This window comes from Lolium rigidum, chromosome 1 (genome assembly GCF_022539505.1).
Source record: "Lolium rigidum isolate FL_2022 chromosome 1, APGP_CSIRO_Lrig_0.1, whole genome shotgun sequence".
In the NCBI taxonomy this organism is placed as follows: domain Eukaryota; kingdom Viridiplantae; phylum Streptophyta; class Magnoliopsida; order Poales; family Poaceae; genus Lolium; species Lolium rigidum.
Window position 1 is genome coordinate 353,574,137 of NC_061508.1, and position 15,450 is coordinate 353,589,586.

Sequence of the window (15,450 nt, forward strand, 5' to 3'; positions counted from 1 at the left end):
GTCTTTTGTTCGGCGTCTGACGCTTCAGACAAGACCGTGCACATCGGATGATGAAGCAATCCTGTTCCTCTTTTGTTCTCATCTCCATTTGTCTGGAAGTTTAAAGGATGGCAGGAGCAGCTGTTTCTCTCCATCATCGAGTCATCAAAAAGTGCTCAAGCTGCAACACCGTCACATGGAAAGGAGAAGGGCAAAAAGTGCTCAAGCTGCAACACCGTCACATGGACAAGCAAAAGGAAAACAAACAGTTGTTTGGAAAGCTACTTTTGTAAATTGAATTTTTGCTAAGCAAAGCGTTTATAATATAAACCATTGGCGGAAATAAACAGTTGTTGAAGTGTACACAAGGAAATCTAACCCACAAAGGCAAACCTCCGGTGAATCGCCTCAAACCTGAAGGGATGACACAAATCTTCCAAAGGGAAGGCGAGTCGGCGCTTGAGCTCAAACATTTCATGTCGGCCTCTATATATCTTTGTTGTTTCTTCCATCTAACAATGGTGTGGAAACCAGAAACTAAGAATCATAAAATTTATAATGATGGAAAATAATCGAGACCAACAAAAAGGAGTGCCCGCCCTACCGCAAAGTCAAAAGCCGTCACAAATGCCGGTGAACATTCGAAAAACCATTTGGGAAGACCAATAGAAGCTTATTCTTTCCTCGGTGAATGTGCACTAGCTATTAAGCCGGGTTAATACATCAAATAAGGAGTAGAGTAGCAATACAAGAGCTAATAAAAAAAAATTATAGTACCACAAACTCTTTCTCTCTCTCTCTCTCTTGTTTCTTTCAGAAAATCTCTCTCTATCTTAAAAATGGCATAATCCTTTTTTGAAAAAAATACAAAAAATAAGAATCAACCTGAGGTTGAGTGGTTAGGAGGATAGTTGTATTCCAGCCCACAAGATTTCAAACCCCAGGTTCGATATATGCGTGTCTCATAAAGGCGGAATATTCTTTCAGTGGAAGGCGACGTTTCCTTCGACAAAGGAGAGCATCCCCACTCGTTGGCGCTCCCCAAGCCCAAATCCGGCGAAATTTTCGTCCGGATTGGAGGAAGATTTGGCGTGGGGAGCGCCGAAGTTCCAGCCGTCCCCCGGCAGGAAACCCCCAACCTCGACCATTTGACATATTTCAAACAAATTTAACATAAAATTTAACAAGTTCGGCGACCAAGAGTACGAAAATTGCTGAAACAAATTCGGCGATAATCAGTACAATGTTTAACAAGTGCTGAAACAAATGAAGCACACAATCTCACAATTTTTCAAACAAATTAAGACAGACTAGTTGGCGTCGGCGTTGGCGTTGCCTCGGAGCCTCCATATGTGCTCCACCGGATCATCTTGCGCAGACTGATGCATTGTAGAGTCTCGAATCTCCCGGCGCATAGCAAAGAAGGCGGCCCATGATGGAGGCACCGGTGATTAGGCTGTGCAAGAGGACCTCTCTCTCATATGGTGCTTCTTGCTCAGCCGGAGGAACCGGATGCTTTCGCTCATTTTCAATAATCATATTGTGTAGGCACACACAGCGAGCTCATCACCTCTCACATCTGATCTTTGGACCAAGTCATAGCGGGGAACCGGACGACAAAGAAATCTCTCGTCGGAGGACACCAAATGCACGCTCGACATCTTTTCGGCAAGCTTCTTGTTTCTTGACAAACTCGCAAAGTTTGGGGGTGATAGGGTTGGAGATAGTCTTCACAAATGTTGCCCACTTTGGATAGATACCGTCTGCAAGGTAGTATCCTTTGTTGTAGTGTCGACCATTGATCACATAGTCCACCGGGGGAGCATGACCCTCAACAAGCTTGGAAAAGACCGGGGAGCAGTTTAGGACGTTGATGTCATTGTTGGATCCAGGCATACCAAAGAAAGAGTGCCAAATCCAGAGATCATGGGTAGCCACCGCTTCAAGTATCACAATGGCAGCCTTTTTTGTGACCCTTGTACATTCCGTGCCACGCAAACGGACAGCTTCTTCCATTGCCAATGCATGCAGTCAATGCTTCCAAGCATCCCCGGAAAACCCCTAGCTTCATTTGTTGCAAGGATCCTCCGAGTGTCTTCGACGATGGGTGATCTCAAGTAATAGTCCCCGAACACTCGCTATGACGGCCCTGCGTGAACCGGTAGAAACAATCAAGGGCGGTGGACTCCGCCATCCGAAGATAGTCATCTCGCAGTATCACCGGGAGCTCCATACGCCAAGCATCCTCATAGCCACCGTGCACTTCGCGGTGACGAAAATCCAACCAAACCAAGTGCAATCCGCCTTGCATCCGAAGTAGGGATCAAAGTCTCGGATGGCATACACAATTTGCAGAAATAGCTTTCTGCTCATCCTGAAACGACGCCGGAAAACACTCTCACCGTGCAATGGATTGTCGGCGAAGTAGTCGGCGTACAACATGCAGTAGCCCTCCATTCGCTGTCTCGGCTTGCACTTCCGGCGACCCCGTGCCGACCCACCACGCCGACCGGCTTGCCGATCCCGCCGTACATGCTTGCCAAGCAACCGAGGATCATCATGTGCTCGTCGTCTTGGGCGGCCGCTGCCATCTCTTCTTGCATAAGCTCGATGAACATCTGCTCCTCCTCTTCGTCCGAGTCCATGGCCGGCGAGGCAAATGGACGAACACCCGACGGGCGTGGTCGAGGCAACCCGAGCCGCGAGCGACGAGGAGCAGAGCCAAAGTCGGAAAACAGGGCCGGCGGAAGAGCAACCAGATAGGCCGTCGTCCAAAGACGGCGAAATATAGGCAGGCGGGGAAGGAGGGGCGGCGGAATCCGGGCAACAAGCCGGCGGGGTGGTGCCGGCGGCGAGAGAGATACGAGGGGTGGGGGAGATTTTGAGCGACGTGGCGGTGGGGTTCGTGCGTCGAGTCACCGACGGATCGGGCCCTTCCCCGCTTTTCACTCGTCCGAGTCCCCGAGCGCGCCCTGGAGGGCCGGGGATGGCGTGGGCTCGCCGGATGGATGAAGGGCCAAATCCGGACGAAAACGAGGAACCGGGGGCGCGACTGGGCCGAATTTCACCGTCCGGATGGGAAAAACGTCGCTCGGGGGCCTCATCGGGGGGACGAGTGGAGATGCTCTGAGACATTCATAGAGATAAGTGTACGCGCGTGTATGTGAGCGCCTACATTTGTACTGTGTTTCAAAAAAATATACTTTTTCAAAGTGGAGAGACACGTGAGAGCCTCGACCTTTTTTACTTTTGTTTAACAAACAGACCTTTTCACTGGCCTAGTGACGCAGGCCTTCTCCCTGACCATCCACGTGGCACTATGGCCCACCCGGGCCCACAGATCCGCATCCACCTCGTCGTCCTCGTGCCTCCCCCCGAATTGCTTCCTTCCACTCCACTGCTCTCCTGGAAGGAACCGGCCAAGAAAAAATCACGCCTTTCCTTCCGCTCCGTCCGGCCTCCGGCGTCGTCATGCTCCTCCTCCGGCCGCTATAAATCGCGCCGGGCCGCAGAAAATGGGACTACCCTCCGCCATCGACAGCTCCGCCGCCCTCCGCCGCGACGATGCTGTGCCTCACCACCTCGTCGCCCTCCGCCCTGCCGCGCCCCTCTCCCGCCGCTGACCGGCCGGGCCCCGGGATCTCGGTGAGTCACTTGGTTCGGGATCTCGTTTCTGTTCTCCTTTCTTCCACCACCCAGTTTCTTGACAGCGATTTTTGATCCGACAATGTGCAGGGTGGCGCCGTCGCCGGCGGCGGCAATGTGCGGCTGAGCGGCGTCCTGGTGCCGTCCCTCCCGTCCTCGCTCCGCTGCAAGGTAGTACACGTCTTCCCACTTTTACCCAGATTCGCGAGTACGACGCCGTGTTACTAATCCCTCCCAGAAAATGAAAATTTGAGATTGGATTTCGTCCAATAAACACATGATTCAGAACCTGCATCATGATGCGGATGGGATTTCGATGAAATTCCCTTGCACTCATGTGAGATCCACAGTGTACATTTTCTACTTGCTTGCAATACAACCCAAGTGCGCGTGTGATCCGTGATTAACAATGTAGCAACAGATTTCCACGCCGCGACAAAAATATCTGATCGATATACAAGCGCACGATCACATGTTCTATCTGTACCGCTTGTTCAGTCCTAACTAAATCGACCGCTTGCTCTAACCGTCGTTCATATGTGCAAGGCCAAGAGCAAGTTTTCTGTCCCCGTGACCGCGCAAGGAACCGAGGCCATGGCAACAGGCGGAGACGGCCTCGGCCGCCTTCCCATATACGATCTGGATCCGAAGCTGGCCGGATTCAAGGACCACTTCGATTACAGGATGAAAAGATACCTTGACCAGAAACAGTCGATTGAGCAACATGAGGGGAGCCTTGAAGAGTTCGCTAAAGGTTAGCTCCTGTTCATGTGTTCGGAATGCTAGTTTTCGTGGCATCCGCAGCACAAAAAGTACAGACATGATCTAACTCTGTTTTTTGGCCTTCGGTTTGTTGTAGGCTATCTGAAGTTTGGGATCAATAAAGAAGGTGATGCATCTGTGTACCGTGAATGGGCCCCTGCTGCAGTGTAAGTTCTGTCGGTTAATCTAGGTGTTAGACTTGGCAGGTTTAGCTCTTTTTCAGTTAAGTTCAGTTATCGTCAGGTAGAGTTTCAGTTAGTGCGTCGTTTGACTCGATCGTCCCCTGTTCTCATGATTGCTTGGACGTGCGTCGGCATGTTCGATCAAGGGCATTGTGTAGCCAGACACGATGGATTTCTTGTGAGTAAAAGGAAGATGAAGAACGCAGAAAAGCTGCAAGTTGTTGGCAGCACCCAAACACCAGTCACCACTTTTGAATCTTTCTCCGAATTTCGTTCTCTGGAAGTCCAGAAGTGGTATCAGAGCCTGCTCGTGATCAATGTCGGGCCGCTCCCTCGCTTTAAGAGCTCCCCCTCACCTGCTTGCTGTGGTGGCAGTCCTACGTGATGCCATGCAGTGGCGGACCCAGGAAATGAGGTTTGCCGGGGCGAATTTTTAGGATATAAATTTGTTAGGGTACAAATGCAAGGCCGGGTAATTAAGAAAAGAAATGGTCGGTGAGATATTTTAGTTTTCTGATCATAAATTTATACAACTATGGTGAACATCAATCATTAAAGAACTTAGAAACAATACCGCAAACAAAAATCTTAGAAATTATTAACATGATGCACTTCCGCTCGAAACGCTGGTCATGGTGCACTTCCGTTCACTGGAGATTTTTTTTCTTTCTGACATGGGTGCACTAGCGATTGGAGATGCAGGGTGGAGGATTTTTTTTCTTTTTCTGGAAAGGAGCTCTACGTGCGGTTGCCCGTTGCCCGCGATGTTTAGCGATTCAGCACGATGTTACCAGGGTCTTTGTGAGACACGTTGATGGGCCTCTCACTTCAGCTCAGATGCCCAGCCCACTATGTCTATCGTCTTCCGTGCCCCTTCGACCTTGTCATGAACGGAAAAAATTCACCGACGAAGTGATCTATCCATGGCGTTGGCGCGCTGCTCCGCTCGGTCGCCTGAGACAGGTGGAGACGAGCGGTACCCTGATCCGCCGCGAGAGACCCGGGGCGGCCGCCCCTGCTCGCCCCTACGGTGGGTCCGCCACTGATGCCATGGGGCGAGCTGGTGGTGCGCTAGAGAGTCGTCAGGGAGGGCAGTACACGGATTGGGCGCTGGTCATGCGCTCTAATGTATGGAATGCTTAAGCTGTCTAAGAACTATTTTCCATTTTTATTTCCAGGGAGATGGTTTGTGTTGTCTGATAGTAGTAGCTAGTAAAAAATAGGAAACTGTTTCATGTTTTCAATCATGCCATGTTTTGGGCTGTTAACGTAAGCATTACCTGTAGTAGACCATGAATGCACCGAATAGAGAAAATATGTTTCCCCTTTCTGATTGTGGTTGTAGGGCTGGTGTTCATTTCATTTATGGCAATGCTTACTTCCCATTTTCTTTTGTAGAGTCATGTATTTACTTGCAAGTCTCTTCTACTTTATGGGTGTAGGGAAGCACAGCTTGTTGGCGACTTCAACAACTGGGATGGTTCTAAGCACAAGATGACAAAGGATAGTTTTGGCGTTTGGTCAATCAAGATTTCACATGTCAATGGGAAACCTGCTATCCCTCACAATTCCAAGGTTAAATTTCGATTCAGGCATGGAGGTGGAGTATGGGTTGATCGGATTCCGGCATGGATTCGTTATGCTACTGTTGATGCCTCTAAATTCGGAGCTCCTTATGATGGTGTTCACTGGGATCCACCAACTAGTGAAAGGTATACTCTTAGTGGCTCGAAATATTGTAACGATTAGTAAGAAAGCTGAGAAAAATCAGCAAAATTAAATTAAATAAATGCGGCGACATGATACTCTCTTCTTCTCATTTTGCAGGTACGTGTTTAAGCATCCACGGCCTCGAAAGCCTGACGCTCCACGTATCTATGAAGCCCATATTGGGATGAGTGGTGAAAAGCCTAAAGTAAGCACATACAGAGAATTTGCTGACAATGTGTTACCACGCATAAGGGCAAATAACTACAACACAGTTCAGCTGATGGCAATCATGGAACATTCATACTATGCTTCTTTTGGGTATCATGTGACAAATTTCTTTGCAGTCAGCAGCAGATCAGGCACGCCAGAGGACCTCAAATATCTTGTTGACAAGGCACATAGTTTAGGATTGCGTGTTCTGATGGATGTTGTCCATAGCCATGCGAGCAAGAACGTGACAGATGGTCTAAATGGCTATGATGTTGGACAAAACACACAGGAGTCTTATTTCCACACAGGCGACAGGGGCTACCATAAACTGTGGGATAGCCGTCTATTCAACTATGCTAATTGGGAGGTCTTAAGATTTCTTCTTTCTAATTTGAGATATTGGATGGATGAGTTTATGTTTGATGGCTTCCGATTTGACGGGGTTACATCCATGCTATACAATCATAATGGTGTCAATATGTCATTCACTGGAAATTACAAGGAGTATTTTGGGTTGGATACCAATGTAGATGCAGTTGTTTACATGATGCTCGCGAACCACTTAATGCACAAACTCTTGCCAGAAGCAACTGTTGTTGCAGAAGATGTTTCAGGCATGCCAGTGCTTTGTCGGTCAGTTGATGAAGGTGGAGTAGGGTTTGACTATCGCCTGGCTATGGCTATTCCTGATAGATGGATTGACTACCTGAAAAACAAAGATGACCTTGAATGGTCAATGAGTGGAATAGCACAGACTTTGACTAACAGGAGATATACGGAAAGGTGCATTGCATATGCTGAGAGCCATGATCAGGTATGTTTGTGCGTGAGTGCATTTTTTTTTGGGTCAGGCCGCTAGTCTAAGAACATATAGTTCAAAAGTGAGGCACTTTGCCTGGTAGACGGATTAAGAAATAGACACTAGGCTTGATGACATGTCAGACTATATCATAGGTTATCATTATTATTACAGACCATGTAAGCATGTCCAAAGATCTGCAGCTGTATATCATTGACTTCATGTTCGTCTATTGAAACAACAACTGAATAATTATTTTCACTCAAAATTGCAGTCTATTGTTGGTGACAAGACTATGGCATTTCTCTTGATGGACAAGGAAATGTATACTGGCATGTCAGACCTGCAGCCTGCTTCACCTACAATTGATCGTGGCATTGCACTTCAAAAGGTTGAATTATTTTCAAGTATTCCCGAATTTGATGGTTCTAGTTCTAGATTAGTGTTGTAATCTTTGTAGGTTTGCTCAAAGTCCTGTTTAGCCCAAATCCAACAGGTTCCACTCGGTACATCGGGCTTATTGTGTTACAAATATTTCAGATGATTCACTTTATCACTATGGCCCTTGGAGGTGATGGCTACCTAAATTTTATGGGTAATGAGGTAATATCTAGTGACCTGTCGAAACTTGTTTCTGATCAATCTATTTTTCATGATTTCATTAACTTATTTATTCCTTTGTGTGGGGATTGGGCAAGGTGCAAAAATTTAAACCTCTGTTTTCTAAGATAGCCAAAGTATGCTCCAGCTATTTCTATGTTATCATTATCATTTAGATGTGCTGGTAGTTAATCTATATTTAATTCATAGTTGGTTTTGATTTGGGCATGGCATTCTTCTGTTTGTTGCTCGATCAACGTGTCCAATTTATATGTTTGCCAACATCACATATGTATGAATATTCCCTGTTTGAAAGATTTTATTTGAAACCATTATTTCTCCGTAAATGGTGCAAACATGATAGAGATATTAATATCAAGTCTTTATTATGCTATTCATGTTCTGCATATAAGACAAGCTTCTTGCACAAATACATAGCAATTAGCAAATTGCTGTTACCCCACCACGTTTATATCTCTTCTCTAACTCGTAGTGATGTTGCAATTTCTTTTTAGTTTGGCCACCCTGAATGGATTGACTTTCCAAGAGAGGGCAACAATTGGAGCTATGATAAATGTAGACGGCAGTGGAGCCTTGTCGACACTGATCACCTACGATACAAGGTTATGCCTATGCATACTTTTACAGTTTCTGGTCTGGTATCTCTCTTGAGTTCTTGACCTTCCCTTATCTCATTTTATAGCTATTTACACTGGGTTCCAACTTACGTTGTGTTGGGCTAGAATTTCTCTTATAACACTTCATATTAGGCCTTTCCAACTAATCTAAATTTCTGATCTCTTACTAGTTGCTCAGTACAATGATCAATCCTTCCTGTGATAACCTATTGAATTATTGGTTCTTACACATTACTGATGAGCAGTACATACATTATCCATGTGTAAACTGGCATTGTATTTTCTCCAATTTTATTTGAAAGATGTGTTCTTTTGCTGACAGGAAGTTTTTGTCTCTGCATATTATAATAAATATACCCTGCACGAATATTTTACATATACTGCATTCAAGCATTGATATTTCTCACCTAACGAATAAAATTTAAACAGTACATGAATGCATTTGATCAAGCAATGAATGCACTCGACGAGAAATTTTCCTTCCTATCATCATCAAAGCAGATTGTGAGCGACATGGATGAGGACAAAAAGGTAATTAACTATACAATCTTTAGTCACGGCACTTATTGCATAATTTGTTCCGTTCTTACTTTCAGGAGTACCAGAAACCTGACTTGCTTGTGCTTTTTGTGACCTTGATATTTGCTTGATATGAACTGTTGTTGTCTAAAAATGGACTGTGCACCTAATCCAACCTCCTTTCCAGGTTATTGTATTTGAGCGTGGAGATTTGGTTTTTGTCTTCAATTTTCATCCCAATAAAACTTATGACGGGTAACTGCATTATTTCGAGCTGCGCCTTTTAATATTTCTTCTGCTTAATGTGCAAGGTGCTTAATCTCATCTCCACTTGCAAAACATGCAGTTACAAAGTTGGATGCGATTTACCTGGGAAATACAGGGTTGCTCTGGACTCCGATGCTCTGATGTTCGGTGGACATGGAAGAGTAAGCAATGCCAATGATTTTCAGTATCTGTTTTGCAATCCTTTTCTCATGTAATAGGGGCCATCAAGGTTGCATCAGATTATCATACTCGCTGTGTTGATCTGTGTCGTATCGCAGGTTGGCCATGACGTGGATCACTTCACGTCAACTGAAGGAGTACCAGGAGTGCCTGAAACAAACTTCAACAACCGCCCCAACTCATTCAGAATCCTGTCTCCACCCCGCACTTGTGTGGTAATACTAATTCTACAAAGATTCAGTAGTTAACTAATTAAAAATAACAAAACCGTAGTAAGACCTCACAAAATTCTTATACCAGGCTTACTATCGTGTTGACGAAAAAGCTGAAAGGCATAAGAAGGAAGCAGCTGTTTCTTGGGAGGAGAACGTGACTATGGGGTACATCGATGTTGAAGCTACTCACGCCAAAGAGAGAACAGATGATGAGGCGACCTCTGGTTCCAAAAAAGCGTCAACAGAGAATGTCTCTGGCAACAAGGGAATGAACTTTGTGTTCCATTCGTATGACGATGGCAAGAAATAAGCACCGTATGACTGCTTGACCAGGACAGGCTGCTGGTGCCCTTGTCTGCTTTCACTAGCAGTAACAATAGCAATAATATTGAGCTGTGCAAACTTGAGATTCTGGCTTCGACTTGGCAGAGGTTACCTGCTGTAAGAATTGCATGTATAGCTCTCTAGAAAGAGAAATAAGCAGTGATGGTGTGGGGCAAGACCCGGGTCAGGTCTGGTTATATGTGCGCAATATGCGTGGCCCGAGTTATCCTGTCATAAAAAAGTATAGGGCTTCCAGCCCAGAATAAAAACAGTTGTCTATTTGCAATTTATATTTGCCTCCATGATAATATTTTTATGGTATATTAATGCAAACCTCCACCGTATGTATCTTCTGACAGTAACTGCAGAGCTGAGGAAGCTTCGCTCCTTGTTTCCTTTCTTCAGACCAGGTGTCGTGTTGGCACACATATGTAAGCCATCTTAGCATGTACCAAATTTTCTCCAGTTGAAAGAAGATCCATCGCTAACGACCTCTTTTTTCCAGGTCTTGTTCCTCCACAACAAGGCAGCCATCATCATCATCTTAAGCAGCAGCAGCACCAGTGGCCACTGAGGCCACAGCAAACGCCATGAGAGCGACGGGAAGTGGGAAGACTTGGACCGTTTCAAAGTACACCGCTGCCATGGCCATCTTCTTCTCCCTCTTCTATTGTGTTTGTGGTTTACAGGTGAGTTGGCTGGCTTCATTGCATTTTTTTCTGCGGTAACAGAAGTGGTGCAACCATGGACTTGACTCGATTGAAATCGACAACGACCTGAGCGGGATGGTGGAAGTGGTCTAGATTCTAGGTGATGTGGATGTAGGGTCTTCTTTTCTTGGTTTTCTAGCAGCAGACAAGTCTAGTCCATGGCTGTTGCTTGTGACACTGAAATACACACTACTCCCAGTATTTCACTTCATCATAACAGCAAAATTAGAATATATGAGCTACCTATGTATTCAAATACACAGTAATCCGTAGTCTTTTAGAGTTGATTAACTTCATGAATGCATTTTGTATATAACCTTTGAATTTCTTTTCCCTTGTCACTTCAATCAATATATGGAATTTATTTTGTAGCTGTTTGCTAGGAGGGTTCCAACGTTGCTTCCTGTGAAGGCACAAGAAATGTTGAACGCGGGGTTGCTCTACTGCTTTACCATCTTTTTTCTCTCTCAAAATGTCAACATTTATTAATTTGGCCAGACTTGCCAAATGCAATGTACCTAAAAAGTGAAACCACCTTATGAAACCCTATTATTTATTATACAATTCTTTTTTTTTCCGCAGCCCAGCACTAGCATGCAGCAGCCAAAACTATCCGCAATGATTTCCACTTTGAAAATAATTTCGTCAAAAAAGGAAAAACAATATAACCAGAACTTGGAACAATTCAACACGGTTTTCTGCATTCAGGGAACTTTGTTTGGAGATATGTGAATAGAGCACTATCATGGCGACCTGACCCCATGGAGTCATGGTGTCATCTCTTTGGAATTTCCTGTGGAAATCCATGGCCAAGCGCCGCTAGTGGACACGCACGTACGAATTGTTGAAAATCTTCGGTGATTTTCTTTGAGATAGTTCTTGAGACAGTGACCTACCTCTTACCGTTTCAAAGCAAAGACGTCCTTGCCTGTGGAGCCCTGCGACTGAGGTAATGAGCTTCACTGATCAATACCTTCTGGATTCCCAATTTGAGCAGTGAAGAAATTCTTGCCCCGTTCAGAGTAGGACGAAACTGTGTTCATGGTGTTAACAACAGGTGAGTAGTTAATAGCCGAATTGAGGTTCCCAGGATCAAAGAAACCAAGTCAAAGATTTGTGCTCAACATTTCACTCTTTGTCCTAAGTTACATCAAAAATATATGAGGTTAAGAACAATGGCTGCGCAAGAATTGACCCAGGGTCAACAATGGCTACCTTGTTTTTCCAGGTCAGACAAGATTCTCCACACCCTCATGAAAGCTACGTCAACCCAATCTGATTACTCGTAGTAATCTCCTGACAGTCCAATCACAAACTCAACAGTATATTATAAACACTGTAAATTTAAGAGTAAATCTACTTGAATGAGATATTTGTGGACAGTCTGAAGATGATACTATTTTTTTGGGGGACAAATTGGACCAGCTTAGAGCCAATAGCACAAAAAAGTGAGAGATTAAATTTCAAATGTTTGATATTGTCGAATTTACTGTGTGGGTTGCTCTGAGTGCTTGACCAATTATGATTCTTCCACCATCTTGAATTAGCTAAACTAAGTGGATTGTAACAGGGGACCACTACACAAAAAAGTGAGAGATTAAATAACACTAAACTGTGAGAGACTTATTATATCCTTTAAAGAAAAAAATGTTCATCAGTTTGAGACAATAGAAGATACATCCACAACAGTACATTTATCACTTTCCTATCTTTTTTTTACCAGGAAACAAAATCACCAGTAGACTAATCTCCATTTATCCACTCTCATCAACTTGAGACAGCAGTCAATAGAAGATACACCCAATAGCGGTACATTTATACCTATCCTATCTTTCTTTTATCCCTTTCCTATCTTCTTCTACCATGAAGCAAAATCACCATTAGACTAATTAACATGTACATTTAGCCACACATTAACTAATCACACTAACACTGAATAACCACACTCATACTGGTTAGCTATCTAACTTGATCCTCAGTCAGTTAATCAATGCAAATAACCAATTAAGAAATTTCAAGTCCACACAGACACACTCACTCACTATCTGCGGGGCTAGTAAAAGTCATGCGAAGACTTGGAATTGATTTTCTTTTTGGACAGAGAGCGACCACTTTAAAAGTTTTAATTCCCTCCTCAGCACCGGCCTATATATGCATACACCCTGTGTCCTCCCAACACCATTCCCGGCCTAAGAACTTGCCACACTTGAATCTACTCTAACACAAACTTAGCTGATCAGTCGATGGAGCGGCGAGCAGGAGGAGGAGCAGCGGCGGCGTCCCTGGACCTGCCGGGGTTCCGGTTCCACCCGACGGAGGAGGAGCTGCTGGAGTTCTACCTCAAGCAGCAGATCATGGCCGGCGGCCGTACCAACAACAACAGCAACAAGAAGCAGCAGCTCAGCTTCGACATCATCCCCACCGTGCACCTGTACCGGCACGACCCCTGGGACCTCCCCGCCCTGGCCTCCATCGCCAGCGAGCGTGAGTGGTACTTCTTCGTGCCCCGCGACGGCGCCCGAGGGAAGGTCCAGGGCGGTGGGCGGCCCAGCCGGACCACGGAGCGCGGGTTCTGGAAGGCCACGGGGTCCGACCGCGCCGTGCGGTGCGCCGCCGACCCCAAGCGCCTCGTCGGGCTCAAGAAGACGCTGGTCTACTACCAGGGCCGCGCGCCCCGGGGCGCCAAGACCGACTGGGTCATGAACGAGTACCGCCTACCCGAAGTGGTGGACGGCAAGGCCGAGCCGCAGCAGGAGGTGGTGCTATGCAAGGTCTACCGCAAGGCCGTGTCGCTCAAGGAGCTCGAGCAGCGGGTCGCCATGGAGGAGCTCGCACGCACCCGCCATTCAGTCTCGCTGCCGTCCCAGTCCCATTCGCACTGCAGCGCTGGATCGCCGGACGACTCGTCGTCATCGGCGTCGGAGGTTGTCCACGAGGCTGCCGCGGCCTCTGCAGGAGTGAAGAAAGAGGAGGTGTCAGTGGCAGCCGTGTCGAGGCCGGCGGCGATGAGGCTGCCGCAGCTTGAGACGGCGCGGGGGCCCGGCGGTGGGCTGGAATGGATGCAGGACCCCTTCCTGACGCAGCTGAGGAGCCCCTGGATGGAGAGCCTCTGCCTGTCTCCCTTCTACGCCAGCAGCGTCCTCAACTTCTAGAACCAGAACAATAGTAATTAACTAGTCGGTTAATTCATGGAGCCATTTCAAAGTTCACAGGTCGTGAATATATGATGATCGAATACAAGGTATATACAGATATGTAATCAGATACTACATATTGTAAGATATAAAACATGGGCACCGCTGCACGGCGTCAGACGCGGATCTCACAACTCGAGCTTTTGGGACCGACTGCCGAGTGGACTGGTTGCTGCATCAAATTCAATACAAGATGAAGATAGAGAAAAGGGATGGTGCCTACTTTCACCGTCTAAAAATAGGTATCTCAACTTTATCTATGTACGGATATATCTCTAACTAGTAAGAGATCTATTTTTAGATGGAGTGAGTACTATTTCAGAATGTATGTATGTAGAACAACGGTGGAAACACAATTAACTATGGTAAAAGGATGGTTGTACCGAAAATGACCATCTTTTCTATTAAAAGGAGACTATGACCATCTCTGACTAGTGGATTTCAACAAGAAAGATAAATGTGGTGAATGGTAGAGGAATGAAGAACACAAATATTGCACGTGTTGATTCAGTTGATTGCAAATGGCAGTTTGTGGTGAATATTCGAGTTTCTAGGAAATTCATGTGCAAGGTTAGATTTCATTAAGTTGAAAGGAAATTCTTTATCAAACCCAAAATCATGTGAATACATAAAACAAACTGTACAAATAGCTTAATTGTTACTCACTTCGTTCTAAATTAATTTACACGCTATTCTTTGAAAATTAGCAAACTCTGAAACACGTCAGATATATGCGTATCTAGACTAAATCTTACCTAAGTTGCGACAGCTAAACTGAAACGGGGGAATTTTTTTTTAAACAACATGAGGGGATGTTTTCTACGCCATTTACATCCTACATTAAAAAAAGATCACACCATGAGTAAGTGTGTTTTTTCTTACTAGTGTCACAATGACTCAAACTTTTAAAACTAGAAAAACATGAGGGGATGTGTCGTTTTTCAGTGAGCCCGACCCCAGGAATTGAGCTGCAGACACGCATACATATCCTCTGTGCATGTGATTTATACCTTGTGTAAAAATTCACCGAATCTAACATTCGAATTCGAGACGGGTTCAACATGCAGTTTCAGAGTAATTTGCTGATGCATATTGCCAAAATAAAAAAAGTTCAGGTAAATAATTAGTTTAATACCTACAACTATGATGGTCATGTTCAATATTAAGTGTGATATCTTTGGCACCAATTTAAATTTGGAGTAAAAAATGCATTGACACGTCAATATACACTCCATTCGACATATATGCATGGTCTAGTTTCAGGAATATACACTCCATTTGGAGCTTCGCCTCGCTGCCTACAATCCACTTTGGCACTGCGTGTTAGGCGTGCTAGGCTAGAGGGTGTGCACATTCGAGCATGCAACCTCTTTGATGAATTTTTTTGATAGTGCTTGATGCCATGTTTGATGAACCATATATCTGATAGATAAATTGTTTCTATTGGCTAATAGCCTTACACTCATTTTACACCAGCGGTGTGAGTGATGCATTGATCAAGAAACTAGTACTAAAG

At 45.3% G+C, this 15,450-nt stretch overlaps 2 protein-coding genes across 2 annotated transcripts; both read left to right on the forward strand.

Annotated features, from left to right (window-relative positions):
• The first annotated feature begins 3,543 nt into the window (after nucleotides 1–3,543).
• Nucleotides 3,544–10,357, forward strand: LOC124665398 (1,4-alpha-glucan-branching enzyme, chloroplastic/amyloplastic-like). The gene is made up of 14 exons (XM_047202814.1): nucleotides 3,544–3,624; nucleotides 3,715–3,795; nucleotides 4,171–4,378; nucleotides 4,484–4,553; nucleotides 6,011–6,280; nucleotides 6,396–7,302; nucleotides 7,562–7,678; nucleotides 7,828–7,890; nucleotides 8,403–8,510; nucleotides 8,955–9,056; nucleotides 9,232–9,299; nucleotides 9,391–9,472; nucleotides 9,590–9,706; nucleotides 9,792–10,357. The coding sequence occupies exons 1-14, from the start codon at nucleotides 3,544–3,546 to the stop codon at nucleotides 10,014–10,016; spliced, it is 2,499 nt and encodes an 832-aa protein (XP_047058770.1). The 3' UTR covers nucleotides 10,017–10,357.
• Nucleotides 10,358–12,941: 2,584 nt separating this feature from the next.
• Nucleotides 12,942–14,063, forward strand: LOC124684640 (NAC domain-containing protein 22-like). The gene has a single exon (XM_047218911.1). It carries the CDS (start codon nucleotides 12,984–12,986, stop codon nucleotides 13,890–13,892), a length of 909 nt encoding a protein of 302 aa, XP_047074867.1. The 5' UTR covers nucleotides 12,942–12,983; the 3' UTR covers nucleotides 13,893–14,063.
• Nucleotides 14,064–15,450: the final 1,387 nt, after the last annotated feature.